Source organism: Pleuronectes platessa, chromosome 9 (assembly GCF_947347685.1).
Source record: "Pleuronectes platessa chromosome 9, fPlePla1.1, whole genome shotgun sequence".
NCBI lineage: Eukaryota > Metazoa > Chordata > Actinopteri > Pleuronectiformes > Pleuronectidae > Pleuronectes > Pleuronectes platessa.
The window spans coordinates 13,553,479-13,577,333 of record NC_070634.1 but is presented as its reverse complement, the minus strand read 5'-3'; the positions used below and the strand labels follow the sequence as shown (position 1 = coordinate 13,577,333).

The window sequence follows — 23,855 nt, the reverse complement described above, 5'->3', positions numbered from 1 at the left end:
TTGGAATCGTCTTTAAAAATATTTTACGATTGATGGATAAATGAATAGAAAGAGGCTAGATGAACAGATGAACCATCCTCAATCAGCATGCTTATATATTTTCCCCAGTAATATCATCGAAACTTACCTGACTAGTCCTGCAGACTACAGCAGGCCTCAATAGCCCTGCTGTTGTGTGCAGGATGCTGGGAATTATCTGTGTTTGTGATGGAGAAATGCACAGTGGAGGGTTGAAATTCAACGTGCAGCGTGTGCTGCATTCCATACATCTTTAAAATAGAGTTTTGAATGATGTTTTTTTTTTTTTTTTTTTCAAAATTCTCAAAATTCCTGAGCTGAATATTCCCATGGAAAGTTTCCGGAAAGTTTCCAGAAATTCACCGGAAATGTTCCGCCCCTTTGCAACCCTAATTACATGTATCCTGTGTCTTTTACCCTGCATATCCTTGCACCCTCAACATGTCATGTCAAGTGTGAAGCTGACAGCCAGAAATTCAAGAGATAGAAAACAATATATACACAATAAAGATAGATAAAGAGGAAACCATTATTACTAATGTATCTACCCATATATCCATCCATCTACATGTATGTATAACTAAATATATGTACTGTATATGCTCAGGAATATATTGCAATGGACCAAACCACTTAAATCCTAAATGTATAAAAAGCAAGACAACAGAACTGAATGTGGATTATATCTTTATTTAAAATTCTCTGATTTAAAGACTGTAGATATAATCTATCCACAAAAGAACAACATGAACCATAGCTACAAGTTGACACATAAAAGATTGGTCATCTGGTTGCAATTCTGAAACACCGATCCAGTAAAACATAAAACGCACATGGAGCCACGTAACCAGCTGAGAACCTGGGCTTCGAGAGGCTGAAATCAAATGCCATGACGTTCCTACATCCTCGTCCTCATTTGTGCTATTAGTCTGTGTGTGTGTGTGTGTGTGTGTGTGTGTGTGTGTGTGGAGGTGGGTGGGTAGGGGGTGGGGGGGTTGCACAGAACTTCACCACAACCAGTTCCAGCTGTTTCTCGTTGTAAATCTCTGTTTCAAATGTGTAGTCGTCCCCAGGGACCGAAGGTTTACCGTAGGTTACCCCACACCCCTGGAAGTACCCCGCCTCCTCCTAGACCCAGCTCACCGTCAGGGCCTCACAATCACTATCAGGTGGAGGTCTCCATCTCCCTCCGTCTTCCTTTTCTCTTCCCTCAATCAATTGTGAGGTCCGAGTGATCGGTCGTCGTTCCTCCGACTGCAGAGGAGACTTAGCTCATGATTTAACCCCATCTATCAACACAGGAAGGGGAAACGGAACGTAGACGGTTCTTTGAGGTGGGAATGGAGCTGTGATACTCGCTTCAAAAACACAGTTGGGTATGTAACCCATTATCATTACAACAGCATTTTGAAAGCCCTGCCAAGGCATCTGGCTCACGTTTGGACCTGGAATCGGATCCATTTGTGTGGTAGCTCCAATAAGGACCAGTCTGTGAAGGCATAGGCCAAAACAAGCACACTGTACAGGTGAATTTTAAATCTGCCTATAAAAACATACAAGCGTATATACACATCCTTCACAGAACATGAAAAATGTCTCATAGAATTAGTAGAAAGTACATTATTTCTGGCTCATAGTGGCAAGCAAGGGTGATTGCACAAAAAACCTTAACAACGCTGGCAATTCCAACCTTATTAAAGTTAATAGAGAAGCTTCTTGTATTTAAAATAAATTAAACACCATTTTCAAAATGGTCGTCTCATCCTTCTTTGATTACTACTATTTGAGAAATTATATAAAAACACAAGACAGAGAGCGGAGAAGGAGGCCAGATTTGTCAACATGTGATTGGCAGTATAGTCGTAGTGGTATGATGCATTAAGTTCATCAGGACTTCTGCATCAATGGTTTCCTACCTCTGCAGTCCATAACACACAGGGGGAATATAATATCAATCAATCACGCCACATTTCAATTTGCACATTTCAGAAAAGCATCACTACTGTTAAAGGTGAATTTGAGCCAGTCTGCACAGGGTCTACTGTTAAAGACTGACCTGATCTAACGAACACATCAGTAAGAGTGACAAATCTACGTAGGCACTTTTTTGTCATAGTAATTAACAGCTCCCGAAAAGTGAAGCAAGAGCATCTTGATCACCCCCTGGTGGCTGACTATGCTAAAGGTCATAAATCCTGTCTCCTCTGTTATAGCCGATGGGACATGGACCAAACTAAAAAGTAAAAGTACTGTACATGCCAATAAATTGTTTCAAAGATGTTTTACATTCCTTTGAAGGTGGTTCTTCACACACTGGTTAGTTCAAGTGTCCAGTTAACCTGTAAGGTTGGTTTTATTTGAGGCAGTAAAAACAATGATTGACATGGAATGACTCACGATTGGTCGAATGCTTGTGTCGGCGGGAGCTTGTTACCACGATTCAATACCTTGATCGTGATACTCAAGCATCTGATAACACCCGTTGGACCCCTCCTTTCTCGAGGATAGAAGGAAACATTTGTCGGCCATATTTGAAGAAGCCCCTCGTAAAGTTACGCTGTGATGGAATCAGCCTTCAAATGCAGCCTCCTAAGGATTCAGCCCGTGAATTGAAACAGAGCTTATGGTTTACAACAGCTCTGTTTGTGTGGCACTTAAAACAGCTGGCAGGAGCCTATTGTCCTCTTATTTCAGATCTATGGATTTATCTCCAGGTGATGCTTATAGCTTGTCATGTTGGTTGGATTGATATACCCCTGGTGTCAAAGCAGCACTGGGATGGGCTGCAGCTGCTCAGTCTGCGAGCCTCGGTATATTGAGAGAATGAGCTCACCCAATGTGAGCTGTTGTCAACAATTTGCTTACAGGCGAGTGACCAGCGTAAGGTGCTCGAAAAAACAAACCAAATTAAAATTTAACACATACATACAAAACACATTAGAGCTCCATTAAGTGATATATTTGATAATAGTGTAAAAAATTAGTTGCCACAGCCAATCCCACGGTGTCCCAGGGCACTTCCAGATTCAAACTGCTGTAATCGACACTTTATAGAAAGCTGTCGGCAGCTGTACTCCCTGCAACATGGCTAAGGAGAGGAAGTTGTTGGGCCGATACATGTATAAGCACAAAGTCTAAATCTGCCTTACATTCATCCGATGGCCAGAAAAGGGCTGTAATTGGCACGTCTAGGTTCCTCTGCTTCTGCTGTGTCGCCTGTCTGCGAACACGCAGCCACAAGCACTTCATTAGGCAACTATATACCATAGCTTTGTTGCTGTGTGTGTTGGGAGTTTTTCCTTTTCCCTTAATGCAGCTTTAAGCGAATACACTCGAACATCCACAACGATGTCTTACAAACAATATGCTCCTTCTCTCTCTTACAGGAGAGCAGGACGTCATCGCGGCGCCTTTAACAGGGGGGGGGGGGGGGGGGGTCAGAGACCTGGCGATGGGACGCAGCCCCCTCAGTCAGTCCAGTGGTTGGGGAGCAGGAGGGGATGTGAGTGGTTGATACGTATGGAGAGAGAGAGAGAGGGAGGGAGAGAGCTGGGGGCTTGAAGGCTGCAAGCTACAGACCAGATCCCGAGCTTTACTCCTTTCAAACAGAGATACAAAGGTCTGGTTGAAGACCGGAAAACACATGTAGCCAAGATTTAACAAATCACAGTCATAGAACTTCTCATCCAGCAAAGAGTCAATGACGGTTGAAGACCCCCGGGGCTGGACCCCCATCACACAGGTTTGGGATCTGCAGGCTGCAGCCTTTCTTTCCCCCCAGCGTCAGCCCCCCACTATCACACAGGGCCAGGATTGTGTGGGTAGTTGTAATTGTTGGTGTGTTCAGAGTCTACGATCTGCAGGCTGGGTTTCCTCTCCGGCTCCTCGCTGTCGGTGGTGTCTTGCCTCGTGCAACGTGCCGGACGCTTCTTGAAGAAGTCTGACACAAAGCACACCTGCAGAGAAGAGGACAGGAAGAGGAGAGGAAGAAGCGAGGTAAGGCAGAGGTGAGGAGGGGGAGAGAAGAAGGAGAGCAGGAGGACAGGAGGTGTTTGAGGAGAAGGAAGAAGAAGAGGATGAGAAGGAGGAAGATGAGGAGAATGAGGAGAAGAGAGAAAAACTAGGTTAGTGGATATTTTATCCAACAAAGATTGTGGAGTGTCTCATGTGTGACGGATACAGAGGACGCATATGGATTGAGGGCAGGTCTGGAAACTTGGATTACATGTGTCTGGACCGGTCTGTGCACAGCTGTTGAGTGACACACCAACACTCGTGCACATCTGAGAGGAACACACACAGAGAGCAGGCACAACCCCTGTCGGCCATAAAACACTCTGGCCAGGAGGGTCTCTAATTGCGCAGAGCAACGTGAAGGCCGAAAGGCGCGGGCTCACTTCCCCGTTAATCATACACGGACACACGCACACGCACACGCACAAACACTCTACCATTGCGGAGTTTCCACAAGGCGGTGCTGACAGTGGTTCAATCAAAACAGGGAAGTGGCCAAACAATAAAAGGAGCCCAGCTGGATGGAGTGGGGGGGAATGGACGAAGAACCTGCAGGTGTGAGTGTGTGTGTTCGTGTCAAGTCACACTCTGCCTCTGTCACACTCCGCTCCACTCATACTTCCCGTCTACACACATGTTTCACTGCCAGATTGAAATAAAGCAGAAATGTTGATTCACTAGCAGCTGCTCGGATTTAAGGGAAGAAGTATCGTTGACAGTTCAGATTTCCATTAAATGTCTTTCTTATGATCTGGACAGTCCAACCCGTGTTTGCTTTGCCTAAAGCCTGAAAAACCACAGGAGCAAGATTTCAACAGGTACGAGGCTGGAGACACTTCACAGAAAGTTCTAACATCTAATGAGCTCTCCTCGTGAGCACTGATTCACAAATAGGATGTAAATGTTTTCGGAATAAAATAAAAGCTTGTGCGTTTCTCACAAACTCACGTCCTGTGCTCAGATCATGACCCGCTTCCATAAGGTAGATTCTACAGGTTCCAAATAAATACAGGAAGAGACCTGAGCAGGTATAAAATCTCCTCTGCTTCCTCTGTGAGTGAATCTGTTAAACTCAGGATTGAAAGAAACTGTAGCAGCTTTCACACATGCAATGATCTACAGATAATCTCCTGACATTTTCCGAAGGGACAGTGTGTGAAAACACAAATGGTTGTGTCAGAGCCTATATGAGATCACATCAGGAGGATCTGGAGGATTCAGAGCCAGCATGTGGGCGTGTTGATGACGTGTCTAGCGCCTAGGCCATGTGTGTGTGTGTGTGCAGTGTGTGCCAGCTGTGTTGCTGATCTGCTGAATCTCTCAGGCGCCTGTTGTTCACACAGGAAGGGGTCTGCAGAGCTGCCATGTGAGGTTTCTGGTATGGCCACGATATTTTCTGTCGGCCTATGAACTTAACTAAATGCCAGCACACTTTGGTAAGAAGCCGCGCATCTTCAACTCCTCCAAAACCTAGGTACGGGAAGCAAATATTTATGTTTCTTATGTTGCAGTTGGATAGATTTAAACTGTGGTGAAAGATCATTTTCCCTGTTTATATTGCTGTGAACTCGGTGAAAATACACGGGACTCCAACTCACTACAAGAGCAGCGTGGCTCACTCGCAGGAAACGGGCTCACACTTCCTGTGTGGCCTGGGCACAACACGGAAGGACACATATATCTCAGGATGAAAGTAAGGAGCCGTACATAGGGACGCCGACAAAGACGTCAACTTGGAAAGGCAAAAAAATAGAAAGCTTTTGGGATAAGGGAAAAGTCCAGAACCCATTGCGCTGATAATCTCAGAGTTAATGTCTGAAAACATCTAGCTACATGTACCTGAATGCACTTATGGCTGAACTTTTGTCATCTGTACTACACACTACTGTTTTCAATCTTGAGTCTTCACAGTGTTTAGATAAGTTAGGACTCGACACCAGATCATAGACGTCTCCGAGCATCATTTGGGCGAATATACCGACTGTGTCTAATGTCACGAGAGTACAGTGCAGACATTCTTTCAATGGGCAGGGCATTTCCCTGAATGAAGTTGAACTCACGTTGAGCACAGCGATCAGCGCTCCCTGCAGCATCCCCACCAGCACGTCGCTCCAGTGGTGCTTGTAATCAGAGACTCGGGTGTAGCCCACATACACCGCAAAGGCTACCAGGAAGAACTGGATTGTGGGCCGGAGGAGTCTAGCCCACTTAGCCACCAGTCTGGCCTGCACGTAAAGCTGGAGGAGGAGAAGAGAGTGGGAGATGGTTCGGGGATGAGGGAAGGAAGAAAAAGTTTATTTGCATTAATGAAATAGCAGTGAAGTCATGCAGCAGTCAAGATTCTGGGTTTATGCTTAAACAATTAGTCTGCCCCACTGTCAGGTTTCAAAGTATATGTTATTTCACTGCAAACACCAATAATAAAAACGTCTATTCAAATAGAGCATGAGGTCATGTGTCTCAAAGGCAGAAACAGTAGCTGGTATACGTCTCAAATTGAATTTGAATGTAAAAGGGTGTTGAGTATGAGGCTAATTTATGTCCACTACACAACTGAAACCCTTTATTTGACTGGAGAGCAGCAGATGCCAAAATCTGTATGAACCCGGCAACAGCACAGACGTCACTGGGCGTCTGCTGGGTTACTGCTGAAGGTGCAAAACTTGGCATCACACAAGGGCCCCCCCCCCCCGCGCCTCTCAGCCTCACTGCACTGAACCCTGTAAACCTGGATATCACAGCTTAGCTCTTATTCGTCTGGTAAAAAGAGAGTGCAGCCAAGACTACTGACAGGACACTAGCTGGAGAGATCCTTCTGTCTCTCTCAAATGGAATTTTTCTCTGAACGGAACAAAGTTGCTTTGCTTGGCCTCCTGAAACCCGCTGTCCGGTGCCTGCAGGCCTTTTAACAGAGAGAAACGAGGCCAAGGGCAATGAAGTGGATACAGAACACAGCAGCAGCACATGCTCTGTCTTCGTCATTGCCGGGAAAAAGGCAGCAGACGTCTCCGGATCCCGTCTCTCACTGTCCACATTCCTCCTCTGAACTCTTGCCTCGTCCCTTTTGTGTCCACCGGGCAGAAACTGGATCTATGAGCCTTTTCATGGTCTCAACAATAAGCCCTTGACTGCAGATCCAAATGCATAAATCTGGTCTCATGATGAGACCATCTGGGGACTTTCATGCCTGAGTCACACTGAGATGGTGGCATGATGACACATCTATATTTACTGTTGCATGTTTACATTGTGTTTTAGGACTGAGGCTTGTGTGTGGTACTTACTGCAAGGAAGAGCATACAGTACATCCCAAAAGAGGAGTGACCAGAGTAGAAGGACAATCTGGAAAAAGACAAAGACTCAAATGTAGCTGAATCACATTTTAAACTAACAAATCAAATTTTCATCATTATCCTTAGAAGAAAACTAATTTATCTAGGGTTCTTCATCAGGGAAGAACACATTTTATGGTGCGAATCTGTATCCGGGCGCAGATCCAGGATTTGTTTTGTTAACTTTCTTTAACATTACAAGATAGGGCGTTTTTTTCTTTTTACATGTTCACCCAGGGAATAATTCATGGACTAGAAAAAACAAATCAGCATAGGGGAACTGAAATCTGTTAGTGTAGAGTTTGGTGCAGCTTGATTGAATTTAAGGGGACCATTGGGCCTTGGCAGTCATATGTGCTCTATTGAGTGCCATTCTCATTTCCTCACTGAGCACAGTGTTCTAAGAAAAAACTCAGTTCTCTTTCTACCTTGACTCCGTGACGTCCTGCGGTTTGCCTGTGCAGTTGATCAAAGCCATGTATCCCGTGCAGGCCTTGGGGGCACATACAGCCATGAAGTTAGGCCTCGGACGGCCGATGGTGAACTTGGCGAGGTCGGTCAGCGACTGGCTGACGGCTGCCCCAAACAAGAAGGTGCCCACGACCTTGTAGAGCGCGGCTACGTACTGGTTGAAGTCTGAGTTAGAGTAAATCCTCTTGCTGTAAACCAGGTACGCCTCTCCAGTGGAGATCTGACGGGAGAAGTAGAAGTACAGTTACTTTTCCTCGTACGTCAACACTTTAGCCAGTTCCTAAAGTTGAGAATGGATGAGATGAAACTCTCAGAGAAAGAGGAGGGAGGGAAGATTGAAGTTTGGGGGGAAACTTACAATGATGACGGTGCAGGAGATGGTGACGGCCGCCAGCATGCCGTGGGTGATGGTGTCTGGTTTTAATGGGTACATGATGCTCTCATCATCACAGTAGACGCCCCTTTCATATGGCTTGAACACAATGGTCATAATGATGAAGGGCAGTGCCGCTGAAATTAAAGCAAAACAGAAGAAAAACTCTCAGATAAGAACCAGCCAGGTCATACACGAAGCTTAAAGTGAATATTCACTATATATGGAGAAACCGTGCTGTTCCCCTTTAAGTGATTTATGGAGCTTGGACATTGCCAAGAACAGAAACAAGGTTTAATTCAAGTTAATGAACTTAAAATAACACATTTGTCTCTTTTTTTCCTCTGCAAGTTTTTTAGACATGACATCACTTCTTAAGCAGTGAAGTGAAAATGTTTCTCTAAGGATAGCTAAATTGTTTTTTCTCCCCCACTGGAGCTCGAGCTCTAAAATCACAATGATGAAACAACCCCACCAAGGAGACAAAAAAAACATTCGGTAGTAAAATGGCAGGGAAGAAATGCACAGCAAGGAACTTCAAAAATAAACAGTGAGGGGAAAAAATTATTTATATACACAGGCATGTGGGTAAATGTAAAAAAAATTGAAAAAAAATCTGAAAAGATCACACAAACACTTACAAGAGGGTGCACAAATTAATGCAGACACAACACACAGACACACACACACACTCAAGTGAAGCTCTTTAATGTGGCTGTGTGCAGCAAATAAGACCAAATATAGTCGGTTTAGGCTCCTGAGAGCTCGAGTGAAGTCCTTGAGATGTTCGAAAACATGCACCAGTCTATATGCAGTAAAAAACCATCCCTATAAAAAACAATTTCATTTAATTGAATTAAAAAGTGATGAAACAACAAAAAAATGTACACACAATCTTAGACAAATGTTTACATGGTTATAAAATATTTAATTAATTTGGACGTTTCCATGATCATACTCTTTGAAGTAATTTACACATTTGCATATACTCATTCTTCATAGGTTGTAGTATTCAGTCATTTCCTTTCATTACAAAATTACATGTTATCTTATAGCTCAGTCTTTAAGAAAAAAGATATTGTCTTCTCTTCTAAACATGGCAAATAAAATCTGCAGCTCAAGTTTCCATAATCATACATTCAGGAGATATTAATATAACTATAGGACTTTTTTACCTAAAACTGTGATCAGGCAGTAGAGATGAGAGGTTTGATGAGCTACATTGAACATTTGCATTTTCCACTGGAAACTTTGGCTGTAAACTGATCCTGCTTCTAACTTTTTTACTGCCGCTATTCAAGGCCAGAATGGAGAGTGTTTCATAATAAGAGATTTGGGTGGAGGCAGCAACAGCTTGTGGGAGAAAGACCTCGTTTCAACAACTGTAAAAGCCAGAATGGATTCCTCCAACCTGAGACTCTTTGGTGGTGAAAGTGGAGCAGTGCTAAAATAAGTTGTTGGTCCAGTTTGAAGCTGCAGTTAATGGAACTTTCCATTGCTGAATAATATGCCAATTATATTATCTGTAATATTATTTAAGTAAAATATGATGTGGCTGTTTTAACTGGATCAATTGTTCAAAACTCTAGAATATGTTATTCCCTGTGCACAGTTTAAGAGCAGATGGATTAAATGATAAACAAATACATGTAGATTATTTTCCTGTGGCTCAATTTACAAATTATTTCCGACCAAAACCAACTAATCAAGACAGACTGATTACATCCGCCACGGTGGTTATGTTTCCACCCATGCCAGTTTTTTGGGGGGTTTGTCAGAAGTATTACATAAAATCGACTGAGTGCATTTCCCAAGAAAGAAAAACCTTAAACTTCGGATTGGATCAAAATGTCTTTGTCACTTTCTTTAAAGTTTTATAAGATCGGGCCTATTTTTGACATTTTCACCTATTCCCAAGGAACAATTCATTGATCCAGATGTATATTTAGGGAACTGATATCTATGAGTGTGTGTAATTGTGTGCAGCTTGATTGAATTTAAGGGGGACGGCTGGGCGTTGGATTTGGTATGCGCTCCACTGAGTGCCATTTTACGTTGTCAATGATTAATTCTTTCAGTCTGGTGGCCTGCAATGGATATTGAGCTTTATTTGAGATTTAATAGAATATGTAAATAAAAATATATACGAGTTGAACTGATGAACTGATTAAAATTATTATGAGTTGCAGCCCCAGTGAGGAATGCATTCCCCACCCTGACATCTACCACCACCATGCACATAGCAGGCAGAGACAGTCTTGGGCCCATTATGGAAATACCATACAGCCGCACACTAAATGCAAGAAAAACAGCCGTGGAAAAGGGCTGCACCCACCAATAGTATTACATTTCTGTGTAAATGAGAAGGTGCACCCCTCCCATTCTTTCGAAAAACGCCTGCAGCTGACATAATTCCAGGAGGACGTCCAGTGAGACTGACTGATGAGAAGACGGAGACTGAAGGAAAATATACAAGTGGACGGTGGATCAGGATTCAGCTGAGGTGAACACAACTGGGTTTCTACATCCACCCAGAAAACTCTCATCATGAGGGCAGGAAAAACCGAATGACTAGTACTTTAGTATTAAGTCATAAATGCTGTGAGTTTTAGAAACACTTGCACAGAACAGATTGTTCAGCAGAAAGTCCAGATGGGAATTATATGACACACTTTAAAGGTTTGACAGTGTTTGGATTGAGTCATTCCAAGTTCAATATGTTTGTAATAAACCAGCAATTGACCAAGAAATTCCCATAATAAATAGTGCTTTTCACAATAAACTACTGGAAGGGCGCTCCCATACCTCGGCCAAGGCTGATTGACCACTTTATAACCACATTGTGTACACATGTATTGAGAACAGATACATACTTTGATCCATGTAGACAGAATTTTTCTGATATAGTAAAAATGAATATTTGTTACCGTACAGTATCTGCATAAAGATCTTTCCCTCAAAATACTTATTTCATTGTTTTAAATTTTACAAACGCTGGATCATTACCCAGATCCGATAAACTATATTTCACCTGTTCATAAATATTAGTTCTACACATGCCTGATTGTTTTCATAAAGATCTTTGTATTAATGCATGAAAGTCTCACAAAGGGGACAAAAAACGTCCTCACACTGTTCAAAGAAGTGGAAAGAAATGTCCCCCCCCCTAATTCCTCTTTGGCCCAGCACACCATTCCACCAAGTTTCAGGAGAATCTGTAGTTTTTGCGTTATCCTAAAAACAGACAGAACAATGCAGTGTCTAATGGGTCCTGCTCATGTCTGACTTTGCATGCACATGAGATCAGACATTGTTAAGTGAGATGCCAATTGCACACATGTTCCTCACAGACACCGTAGAGACAAAGAGTCTCACTGGCTCAGTGTCTGTCTCAGGGTGAGCTGCTGAAAAACAGGAGCTTTGTGTTGAGAGGAGAATAAACAATAGCGGTCTATAGGATAAACACATCATCACACATGGTAACCCGACCTTGGTAGGAGCTGGGTTTAGACTGGTCCAACATGGAAGGAAACAACATGCAGAGATACCAAGTGATTTCCACTCGGCATTCATACACAAAAAAGCCCCTGTCTTTTTACAACATTCGAAAAAGGGAGGAAACACTCGTGTCTCCACACAGTGCTCACGTTCTTCAGATAGCAGTTGTCGTTTAGAGCAGCCATGGTCTCACAATGAGGTGTGGTCGGATGCTGTTCTGACAAACTGAGGGAGAGGACAGTGACTGATTGACTGAACAACAGAAATCTGGTCTGAAGCCCAGGGCACTTTGTATGACTGATGTGCATCTTGCTACACATGCAGAGGGTCTGCTTGTGCGCAAAGTGAAACAATGTCCTCTGCAGAAAAGCTACAGAAACTCTTGTTTAATGCCTGTTGCGCTCAAACCACACATTGAGAACAACCGTTAGCCTGAACTGATTGGATATACTGTATACAAAGATGGACGACAAGATGGCTCCAAAAAAAGGAAGCCAAAGTACTAAAATCGTCCCTTTGGGGGCAAGCTGCAGTTAAGGTCGTAAGCCCTTAACTCCTCCGTGTTAGTGGATGGGACATGAGAATTTTGTTATAAGATGGGCGAAACATCATGATTGATGGCTGATATTGACTCGTGATTGGTCGACCGTGTGTATCAGCATGTGGAGAGGTGGTGGATTAGTGGCAGAAACTTGGACTATGGGCAGAAAAGGTCTCTGGTTTGTCTCTGGTTCGACTCCACGGAGAAACAACAAAAAGATGAACCTGGATTAATCTGTCCAAAAATCCAAGAGGATTCTCGCTACCCTGTCTATAGCCCCTGAGCAAGGCACCTTACTGCCCCAACATCTGCTCCCCGGGCGCCGTACATGGTCGCTCACTGCTCTGTGTGTCCTGCACCAGATGGGTCAAAAGCAGAGGTTAAATTTCCCTACCTGTGTGCCTGTCTGTGCATGTGTTTGGGACAAATAAATGCATCTTAATCTTATTCTTAATGGCTTCGATATCACAGCTCCATTTCTCAGTTGCTACACAGCAATTGCAGACATCTTGCTCCAAGTGACGGAGAGGAAGGAAGTTATTAGGATTTATGATAACTTAAAAAGGTAACAGCTGGCCACTGGAAGAATGTTTACACGTCTATCTGCCATGTCAGGACACCATATATTCACCCAAATCCTGTTTGTAAAAACCAAAGCACAATACAGGCTCTTTTAACTGACATCCTGTCTCAGGCGTCTCGGGGGATCAACCTGACTTGGATCTACTGATGTTGGTTTTGGGAGGCAGCTTCGGCACCTGTATCCTGCATCCTGCTGTCGAGAACAGGAACGCAATGTTGAGAAACTGATGCTGCTGGTTTACCTTCCCTTCTCTGCCCGGTCACTGACAAAGAGTTGGAGTCAAATCAAAGACAGTGAGAGGGGATTGAGTTTCATTCAGGATGTATCATTGTGACAAATAACTTGTAACATATTCTCTGAAGGACCTAACATATTTTTGCAATGAAAGAATAAGAAAGCCATGAAATTATCATTCGAGTCCGATGCTACGAATCTTTTAAATATTATTTTAACATTTCCACACCCAACCTGTAAAATACCTTAAATCTGTATCTGAAAACATTATACCTTGCTCTCAGGGTGTTTGCATTGCCAGAAATGAAAAGGAACTTTGTCCTTCTTCAGGGTTTGCCGCTATGACAACTTGATAGAGTCATGGGAGGACATGGTGATATGAAATCTATTTCAACAGATTACATCAGACCATAGCCGGTTCTAATATGTTTTTTATGCTACTTGTAATGTTTGCATTAAAAAGACATTGGAACTGCAAAAAAAAACAGAAGAAGTATAAATATCATATATAGAGTGATTACAGGTAAAAACATCCTACACTTCTTCCACATTTTGTTAGATGACTTTTACTTTTACTCTAAATTGTTAAAAACAACGCAAAAAACCCCAAAGAGACAACTGAATTTTCCATCATTTTTGGCAAACTTATTAAAAATAAATCAATGACACTAATATACATTTTGTTATTTTAGGGATGGGGAACCTCTGACAACTAGGTTGTATACAAACCCTACAAATCTCATTTAAGGAGTATATGAATACAAAAAAAACTGACCAAAAAGCACAAAAAAAGAGAATCTTCTATTATTCCGTAGTAGAATAAAATAGCAGACTTCAAGGTGGTCCCTTGTGGCTGTGTGTCAGTCAGTTCATGGTCAGGGTGAAGGAAAAACAAGCCAATGTAACTGTAAGCATCGTCTTGGCAACGGTCAAGACAAATTAATCTACTATAAGACAAGCCCAGTTTGTGAAGAAAAATACACATTTCAACTGTTATTGGAAACATGACGCTCGACTGGACTGGAAGTTTCAAGAAAACTCTGCAGAGTTTGTGCCCAACGAGCAGCAGACCACATTCTGACAGAGACAAGGTTATTAAGTTATATTATTTGTGGTGAGCGAGCTAATAACTAAAAGCTAAGAAGAGCCTCGTTGCGGCTACAGAGCGGCTGGAACCAAACAAAGTATATAAAGTAAAAAGATTCCAATGTCTCGGTTTGTCTTGAAGAATCATCGCAGAGTGGATTTCTGATACGGCGCCAAAAGCCACGTATCATCAGTGATGAGTGTGCTTCTGAAGGTTTCTCCCAAAACACTGGGGCGAGTTCTTGCACTATCACGAGCTTGGTCACATGTCTTAGGCCCTTCTTCTTTGGACGACCTTTTCATAGCCAGCTCTTTAAAGCTGTTTTCAGATATGATGCCGGAACATTTCACACTATTGCGTTTGGAATGGGGGGCGGCGGCAATCCTGTGAAGAGCATGAAGGAGGCACTCTGCTTCTTGAAGCCATAATTGCAGCAGTTTGTCGACAATGTTCTTTGAAAGAAGTGTGGGGGTCTAAATACTTTCTGAATGCATTATGTGTAACAGCAGGTTTGAGAGATTTGTGTAAGATTGGCTCAGACAAAGTCCTGAGGAATGTTTATTTAATAGAGCACGGTAAATGTCACTTTAAACCGGCAGAAGGACATAATCATTTCTACATTAAAGTCACAGGGTGCTGCGACTTCAAAACTGCTTTATGAAGCTTTTAACACTTGCCAGAGCCGGACCATTAATCACGCTGAAGCGGCACAAAAATTAAGTGCTAACTTCAAAGAAGTGTGCCAGACGGTGGTGAAATATAGTTCCTTCCAACCAACGTGCTCGCGAATGACTAAACAGTGTTTTTGCATGTAAGCCGTCAACGTTGGATTCTCAAGTATCATGTTTTCGTCCATTTAGCCCTTTCCTGAATGTTTTTAATACTTTTTTTTTTGTGCTTACTAAGACCTTATAACCAAACAGGGATTTTGCCACAGAGTTCACAGGCTGAGTGAAGTCAGGGCACCTGGCCTTCAATGGTCCTCCCCTGGCTTGTAAAAAAAAAAGTTATGAATTTTTCATTGCTGTATTCATAAGTAAAGCCCTAATTCAGCTGAAATCTGAGTCAAGTTGTCGGTCATAAATTACAAGTTGAAAGATGAAAATAAAAGATTTCCCAAAAAATGATGTAAAGAGTGTGGACTGTTAGAATGACTCCCTACATCCTAAGGTGTGTGTGTGTGTGTGTGTGTGTGTGTGTGTGTGTGTGTGTGTGTGTGTGTGTGTGTTGATCAATGTCCCTGTGGATTAAACCTGCAAGAAACAAACCAGCCCTTCTCCTAGAGAGCAGACACATACACAAACTGCTTACAGGCAAAAAATAGATCCCACTGCAGACAAAATATGGCTCCTGGATACCACAAGGACAACCCCACAGCCCACGCTGACCCTGCTCCAGAGCTGCTTCCCCCCCTCAGAGACGGAGCGGAGGCTCTGGCTGCAGCTAAACTCACAGACGTCTGTGGTGGATCGTTCTTGTCGAGAAAAATCCCAAAGAACATACATTATACATGACGGAAAAGCTGAGGTACTTAGTTGGGAACCAGGCGAATCCTCTTTGTCAACAGCTGCTACTACGTATGGATGGATGGATGGCCGATGCTGCCACAGTTTTGAAATAGAGCCAGGAAGCCCAGTCCAACCTCCTGCCTGGGAGCCTGCTTGAATTAGCAGGACACAGAGCTGGAGGTTTCCTGTCTCAGATGAGGACATTTTAGACGCTTCAATTCCATTTTGGGAAGCGCATCCATCCACAGTGGCACCTCAGTGTCTCCCATTATGAATTGGTTCATAGTGTAGCCCCTTTTCCACTGGTCTGAAAAGCCACTGACATCTGTTTTTTTTCTGGAATGGCTCGAATCGGCATTCACTCCTGGGTCACATGACTCCGCAGGGCTCAGATCGGCAGGGATCGAAACGTGACAACGAGCTTCTTCTTCTTTGGTTTGTCAGTCTGGATGCTGGCACCGCAATGTTGTGATGCCTTCCAGGAGTTTGCGCATAAATAGCCACAAACATTTGTGTACTTATTGTGTTTTACATTTTGGGAACAACTGAAATTTTACTCTTCATATTGTGCGAAGTGCAACACTGGAAAGACAGCGGGGTGAGAGAGCCTCTCAGCTTCCAGGGCATTTATGACGTCGAACATTACTCGCCCGGGCAAAGAAAAACAAACAGAAAGGCAAACTCCTCTACTGGTAATGAGAAAGGAGTCTTTTGTTAGTGGGTTTACTCATGTTCAAAAAAACTGCATACCCACTTATTTTGGTTGAAAAGAGAGACTGACAATCAGACATTTTTAGCATGAATCTAAACCCTTGTAAGATGTCTGCGTAAGAAGATATTTGCATCCATTCCTTCATTCCACTGCTCATTCACATCCTCCGTTCTTCTTCAAAGTCATTCATTCTTCTCTCGCAGCTCCGGCCTCCTCTCAGTCATCCTCTTGATTGCAGTGTCCTCCCACACACTTCTTCTGTTGTAAATATAGAGGCCTCGATGGGACGGAGCTTTATTTAGCCGGCAGATATGCAATTACACAGGACCGTTCGGACCACAATCACACTCCGGGGCTGAGATTCGAGGCTTGTCACGTCCTCTCCTTGCTTTCCTCCATCTAGTTGTTTTCAGATCTGCGTTTTTTTCTGACCTTTTCTCCCATTTCTTTCCCTCTCTCACCTCTACCCTTTTTCCACTACAGAAAAATAGGTTGACGCCTTGACTTGAGTTCCCACAGTCATTTGGAAGTCGCTCCAATAGTGTGAAAGTACCTCACACCTACTTGCCCTGGTTTCATAACCATGACATAACCTGCTGCACCTGCAGAACCACATGGACGGACAATTATTCTCCTCCATTTGAAAAACATACATCTGGGTTTTCAGTATGCATATATTCAAGGTATGTAAAGCCTGTGTGTGTGTGTGAGCTGTGAGGAGGGTGTTCTCATGCCCTTGGGCTGCCCTGCCTGGTACAACACTTTCCTTCAGGGTCACAGCTGCAACATTTGCCAGAACGCTCCTCCATCTAATTTCTTCCACTCTAATTTCCCGTCTTTCCAGCATGGAGGTCATTTCTTCTTTCTTGTTTCTATTTCCGATCCATCTTGTCCTTCTGTCCATAGCTCATGTATTCTGTTGCACGAACACTTTTCCTTGCCTCTTTATTTTTCATCCCTCAAGTCTCCATTCCTGACTCCTGTTTCCAACTCATCCCCCTTCCACTGTAGACGAGCACAGAGGCAACCATTTTTTTTCCCTTCTAGCTGCACTCAGTGTTTCCAATTTTTTCTTTCCTCCCTCTCTCTCTCTCTCTCTCTCTTTTGTTTGCTCCTTTCAAAACATTGTCTGTTGAAAGAAACCCACGCCACCGAAGCTCTGGAGTCCAAACACACAGTAGGTGATGTTACAGACCGCTGGCAGTGACAAAACAGCACAACACTCCTTTCTAACTGTCACCCCAAGCTGGACTGACTAATGTGGAAGGTATGTGCTGAGCCTACAAGCTCCGCCGGCGCTGGCCTCTGGAATTCTAATTCACATGAGGAACGCCCAACTTCAGTCACACTGAGTCCTGCTGCCGCTGTGGCCCATTCTTTATTTCTAATCCCGCTGTTTCACTCCGTCCGTCATTCACGCATGCTTAGCTCCAAGCAGCGCATAAGGAGACAGGGTGGCAGGCGAGGTCGGACGAACGGGTGGGAGGGAGAGAGGCTAAATCTGGGCTGGCAATCAAAGAGTCTGGAGGTTTTGGAGGTGATCAAAGACATCGGCCACACAGGTCTAAACCCAAACCATGAAGGTTTAGCGGGAGGAGTTCAAGTGTACGACTGTCCCGAATGGTACGGAGCTTCTCAATGTGATGCTGTGTGTTTCCTTTTTGAGACAGCTGCATATCAATGCCAAATATACAGTAGGGTGCTATTACATGTACACAAAGAGGACAACCAGTGACATTGTTAGTGACAGTGTTTGTCACTTTTCAAAAACTTCAATCTCTGCAAAACAATTGAACTGTCCTCACTCACTCAGACTTTCCTCTCTGCATACCTTTTATATCTAACTTTACAGGATAGAAGAAAAATACTGTACATTGGAAGGTTCTTCAGCATTTAAACCATCTGCCATCAAAAGACACAGGAAGATACTAAAGTTGATCATAAAGCATGTGTTTAAAACATTCAAAATACTCAGTATATACACATTTACTGGTTTTACACTTGTGTCGGACCGTTCCGCCAAATTCCCAAAATATTCTCCAAGCTCAGTTTTTTTTAAATCAAGTGTGTAGTTTCCTAAAAATACTTATGTGACGTTTACTTTGACTTTTTAGTCCATCCAGTAACATGGAGGAGGCAGGACTTATGACCTTCAAGCTTCTGCAGCCAGCCACTGGGGGGTGGACAAGAGGCTTTGGCTTCACTTTTGGGGAGCAGTCATGTCTTCCATCTTTATATATAGTCTACCTGATAGCGCAAAACAGGCCGGCTGGGCCAGGGCCAGCCTGTTAGCATGCTAAATTCAGCCGAAGCAGTAAGTGATAGAAATAGAAGCAAAACAAGAGTTAACACTGACGTTGCTTTCGATTGATGTAAAAAAAAAAAACTCTTGGAGAGCAAAGAAATAAAGTTATATATATTGCAAAAAAATACTAATGCTAGTTATTTAGAAATAGCTAAATAGCCCATTTAATGTCTTAAACATAATGAAGTACTAATTTAAGAGAAACTTCCATGAGAAAAGGTCCTTGTGACTTTTAAACAGACTTTGTGTTCCCCAGAAATCCTGGTTCACTTGATTAGAAGAAGAACTGCAAAAATAGAAAAATATTTCTCAGAGGGACATGTCTGTTTGTTAAAGGAGCACCGGTTTCCATGACCCAATTCTCCCGAGAAAAACAATTCCCATCAAGTGCACTCATTGGCTGTCTCTGAGAACTCAGCAAAATCACTCTTCCCAACGCAGCCACACGAGGGGCCCCGCTCCCTGAGGACCCTGCTGCTGGCAAACCGACATCCAGCGAGGTCAAAGAACAGAACGTGAGGATACTAACAATGTAATCGCAGTTTGAGAGGATGAAAAGAATGTGAGGAAAAACGTAATAACTCTAGTGTTACTGTGGGGGCTTTGGGAACAGGCTCTATTATTATATCAGGAAATAAATAAGTCAATTACAAATAAAGGTCAAGGTTTAGAGGAAACCTTTCGGCCTTGTTGTGGAAGTGCGTGTTGAAAAGGAAAGTCAAAAATGCAAGTATCGGATACTGCATCGAAGGAACCAACAACAAAACAGGAACAGTCTTTGAAGTAATATAAGAGTTATAAAACTAATTGATACATATTGTGACAAAGATCTTTCTAGCACATGTTTATTTCAAAGAGATAAAATGTCCTCATGGGAACTGTTCCTTCTGTTTAGATGTGTTTGTGTGTGTGTGTGTGTGTGTAATCACCAGAACTGGTTTGTCACAGTGTACTTAACCCAACAACAATGAGCATTTAGACGTGAAACAAAAGTATGTGCGTGAGTGTTTGTTACTTCGATGCCTTGCCCCGCAGCAATTTAGGCTCACACTACTTGGAGTATCTTGCACATTACTCAAAATGCAAAGCTCACTGCCATTCATATCTCCTCCAGCAGCTGAGTCATGAGCCGTGGCCCCTCCTCCGACCTTAAGCTACACACACTGGCAGCGCTGCACCTATGAACACAATCCGCGAGCACAGAGCAGAGCAGTTCATCCCGGTTTTTCCTCTGTTCTCTGAGCCAACACCCATCATCTATTTGTACCGAGTGTATTTACATGGGAAAGAGGGGGGGGAAGGAGTAAAGCATAGAAAGAGCGGAGGAGGAAGAGAGCTTACACAACAAAACAAACTCAAGACCGAGAAAGATGTTTGTACAGAGCCAACAGCTCAAATATCTTTAAACAAGACCAACAATAGATTTTGTGACTAAAAGGAAAAAAAGGGCAAACGATTAATTGGGTTCTTGCACAAGTTTTTCCCATTAAGGGTTTAACTGACTGTGTCGAATATTGTTTTAGAAAATAGATTAAGGCTCATGTCCATTAACATGACACAAACAGTTGTTAGTTTACCTGGGCTGGGCAGGGTGTGAGTAACAGAAAGCAAGGCCAAGAAATCACTTTGATTTGAGCTTTAAGATTTCCTAATAAAACACAGATGAGAGATATGCGAAGGTCACGCTGATGCCAATAAAACCAATGTCGCCCTATAACCTATACTGCAGCCAGCCACCAGGTGGTGATTGAGACACTCTGGCTTCACTGATAGGGAGCTGTCATGTCATTCATCTTAATATACAGGCTACTGCTCCATGAGTGGAGAGCAGGACATGAGTACTTAGAGCCAGAGGTTGGATAAAATCAAACAAGAAAGTAGAAAAACTACAGAGGCTAATCAGAACAGATGGAATTCTCTGTAAAAAGATTCACATGCGATTTCGATTTTTTGGGGATTAAATGAAATGTAAATAGTTCCACTAGGCAGACGAAACCTGAGTCAGAAGTCTGTTTCCTTATGGGCCAATGGTCAGCATAATTACAAGCTCCACCATGTTGTTGCTACATGGCTGGGGCAACCTCATGTAAGCTTGGGGTTGGCTTGATGATTATTTGGGTGGGAGACGTGGGTGGCAAATAGGGAAGGGAGAGGCAGCGGGTGGGATACAGTCATCCGGACCGGACCATTAAACCAAACCCAGGCCAGACGTTAATCCCAGACTTGTGACAGCAAAATGGAGAGGCTTATCAACTTCAGCAGTCTGCAGATCTTCCCACAGTTGGAGGAAAATACCCCCTAAGCCCCTCTGAAAAGGTCTGCAACCTCCGGGAAAACCGCACAGCCGAGCAGATCTGCTCACGCATGAGCCACCATCCTCGTCTGCATCCTCCCTCCAACCGCTTCCCCGGAACATCACAGACACAACAAGGGATGAACGCGCTGCTGAAGGACTCTCTGTTCTGCAACACGTGTCTGTCACGGTACAGTAGTGGACCAATGTCCCTGCACATAAAAGAGATTATTATAACATGGGTGCATCTGAAAACAGCTTCCTCACAGGGCAGTGGTGATATAGATGTTATCAGAAGCGTATCATCCTCTTTATGGACGACTGCAGGTGTCGTATAAATAGTTGCAGTCTCCTAATCTGTTTCGGTATTTTAATCTATTTTAAATGAGGTTTCAATGATCGTGATCTCTGCCAAGGTTGTGTTTTCATTCGTTTCCCTGTCTGTCAGGTAATTAGCAGGATTACATAACAACTGATAGACTACCACAAAACATGGTGGAAGGATGTGGTATGGATCAGAGAGGAACCCACTGCAAATCCGGGTCAGGGCGAGATCCAGGATTCTTTTTGTTCCACTTTCTTTACCATTGCAAGATAACTTGTTTGATGACAGTGTCCCAGAGACTAATTCAAGGATTTTGATGAGAACACACATGACATATTTAGAGGACTGATGTCTCTGTGTGTTTGAGATTTGTGGCAGCTTGATAATCACGGGGACTGTTGGGCCTTAGTGAAGGTTTGTTCATTATTCTAGTTTTATGTGGATTTTTTCATTGACCTCTAGCCTGTTTATTTGACCCGTTTACTGATGGATTAATATATTCATTAGTGTTTGTCAAATATCAATTATGCGCTTTTCCATTTAAAAATCTACTTCGCAAACATGATTTTTTTTAACTAAAGTATTTATGGGCTCCCTGTTTAATAGTCCAATTAGAATTGCTTTACACTGTGGTACTCCGTATAATTCCCTACTCAGCTTTATTCATTACAGCCTGATGGTAAAAAAGGCAAAGGGAGGACCAATGTGGAGAACTATAACCACAAGACACGTCAGTGATACGATTCAGTTTCTCACATCTCATTATTTGGTCATTGCCCAGAGGAGGAAGGAGACAGAAACTATTATACTAATGATGCACTCCAGTTACCACAGCAATGGAAAAGAAAAAAAGAAAGATTATTATTCCTTGAAAAAAGCCAGACTCCTTGTATGCAACACAATGGGAGCACAAATGGAAGGGATATATTGAGACATGCAGAGCATGGGCGAGGTCTGTATATTCTCCAGAGGACTGCTGGCAAACAAAATGCTGAGGGAAATGAGAAATAAGCGGAGCTCACACATGCATATCAAATTTCCATAAACAAACACACTGTTTCCTGAGGCTCTGTAACGTCCTGCTTCTTTTTTTTTGATGCTGGAGTGTGCAGAGAGCATGAGAGGAGATTTCCTCTTGTGTTTGGCGCATGTTCATTTGTCACATTTCCGCCCAAGTGAGTCCAGAGTGGGATCAGCACAAACAACATGATGACTTGACAGATGAGTCCTGTGCATGGAAACTCAGCTGCGCCTTTTAAACATCCCGAGGAGGTTTGATCTTAAATTACAGAGATGCTTGCGTGTCATTTGTGACACTGCAGGGATCAGGCTATTAAATTAATTCCCATGTTGATTATGTGACGCAAAACTCACACAGGCACACACACACACACTCGCAGACACACACAGACACACGAGTTGCTGGCAAGACACACTGCTGTTGATCGTCAGTTCTTCCTGTCAACAGTAAAAGGCATTGTCACAAATAACAGGTTAGCCAGGCGATCGTGTCCTTAACTTACCAACTAAAACGCAGAGCACGTCCACCACCACGTACAGCTTCTTCTTCTTCAGCTCCTTCATCTTCCCTCCGCTTAGTTACTTTCAGTTACAAAAATAAATAATCTCAAACTAGAAAAGGTAACAGCTACTTTTGGAATAAGGAAACAAGTCCATCAGCGCTCGATCGCTTTGGAGAAAAAGCGCAGGCTATGCAAACAAACTAGTAACCTGCACGACGTGTTCTTCCGGGATCCTCTTTCACTACCTGTGCTGACATTGACAGCAGAGGTGATTTCACCCTGTTGAAACCGCCGCGTGTTTAAAAACTCACGTGTGACTCGCTGGTACGCGGCGGCAACGCAGGAGTCGTGAGTCCCTTTACGCGCATTCCTGCGTTTTGGGGGAAACAAAGCGTAGTGAGCTGAAGAGATCTGTGGATATAGGAGAGCTGGAAGCGTCTGAGCTCTGCTCCTCTCTCCCTGCTCTCAGGCAGCACCACGCCACTGCTCCTCTGGTCCCTCCTTCCAACTTCCTCCTCTCTGGCTCCTCGCTGGCTGTATCCCACCAGACTCGGAGCTTTTACGCACACGCGTGCAAAGGAGCGGGAGAGAAAAACCTCTCCGCGGTTGGCTGGATTTCTCTCTCCCTGCCTTGCAAACCCTGACTTTGGTCCGTCTGTTGTTAAAGTGACTCAAACCCTAAAGATCCGACCGAGAGGGAGGAGCCTGGGAGCAGGAAAGCAGGCACACACTTTACTGTCAGAGCAAAAATAGGAAGGCATAAAAAACTGACCTAATTATCTGAAGTTATCTGGATTTATTACATCCACCTCAAGGCTCTGGCTTTAATGGGAGAGCCAGTTCTGAGGGTTGGGAACCTTACATGATCTTATCCCATAATGCACTTCTCATTAAAGCAACATAGTGCAAACAGCTGCTTCACCCTTTCCCTGCTCTTAGTGAGATTTATAATGGAACCAATAGCAAACACATTGTAAGGTCTATGCATATTCGTCACTATCTTCATGTCACTGAGGTGATGGTCCCACACTGAACACA

The 23,855-nt window shown here is 43.4% G+C and overlaps 1 protein-coding gene across 1 annotated transcript; it reads right to left on the bottom strand.

The window, feature by feature from the left end:
- Positions 1-688: 688 nt before the first annotated feature.
- On the bottom strand, positions 689-23,624 carry plpp2b (phospholipid phosphatase 2b). The gene is made up of 6 exons (XM_053430716.1): positions 22,818-23,624; positions 8,194-8,345; positions 7,793-8,055; positions 7,317-7,374; positions 6,093-6,269; positions 689-3,974 (listed from the first exon to the last, which is right to left on the bottom strand). Exons 1-6 carry the CDS (start codon positions 22,876-22,878, stop codon positions 3,816-3,818), a joined length of 870 nt encoding a protein of 289 aa, XP_053286691.1. The 5' UTR covers positions 22,879-23,624; the 3' UTR covers positions 689-3,815.
- Positions 23,625-23,855: the final 231 nt, after the last annotated feature.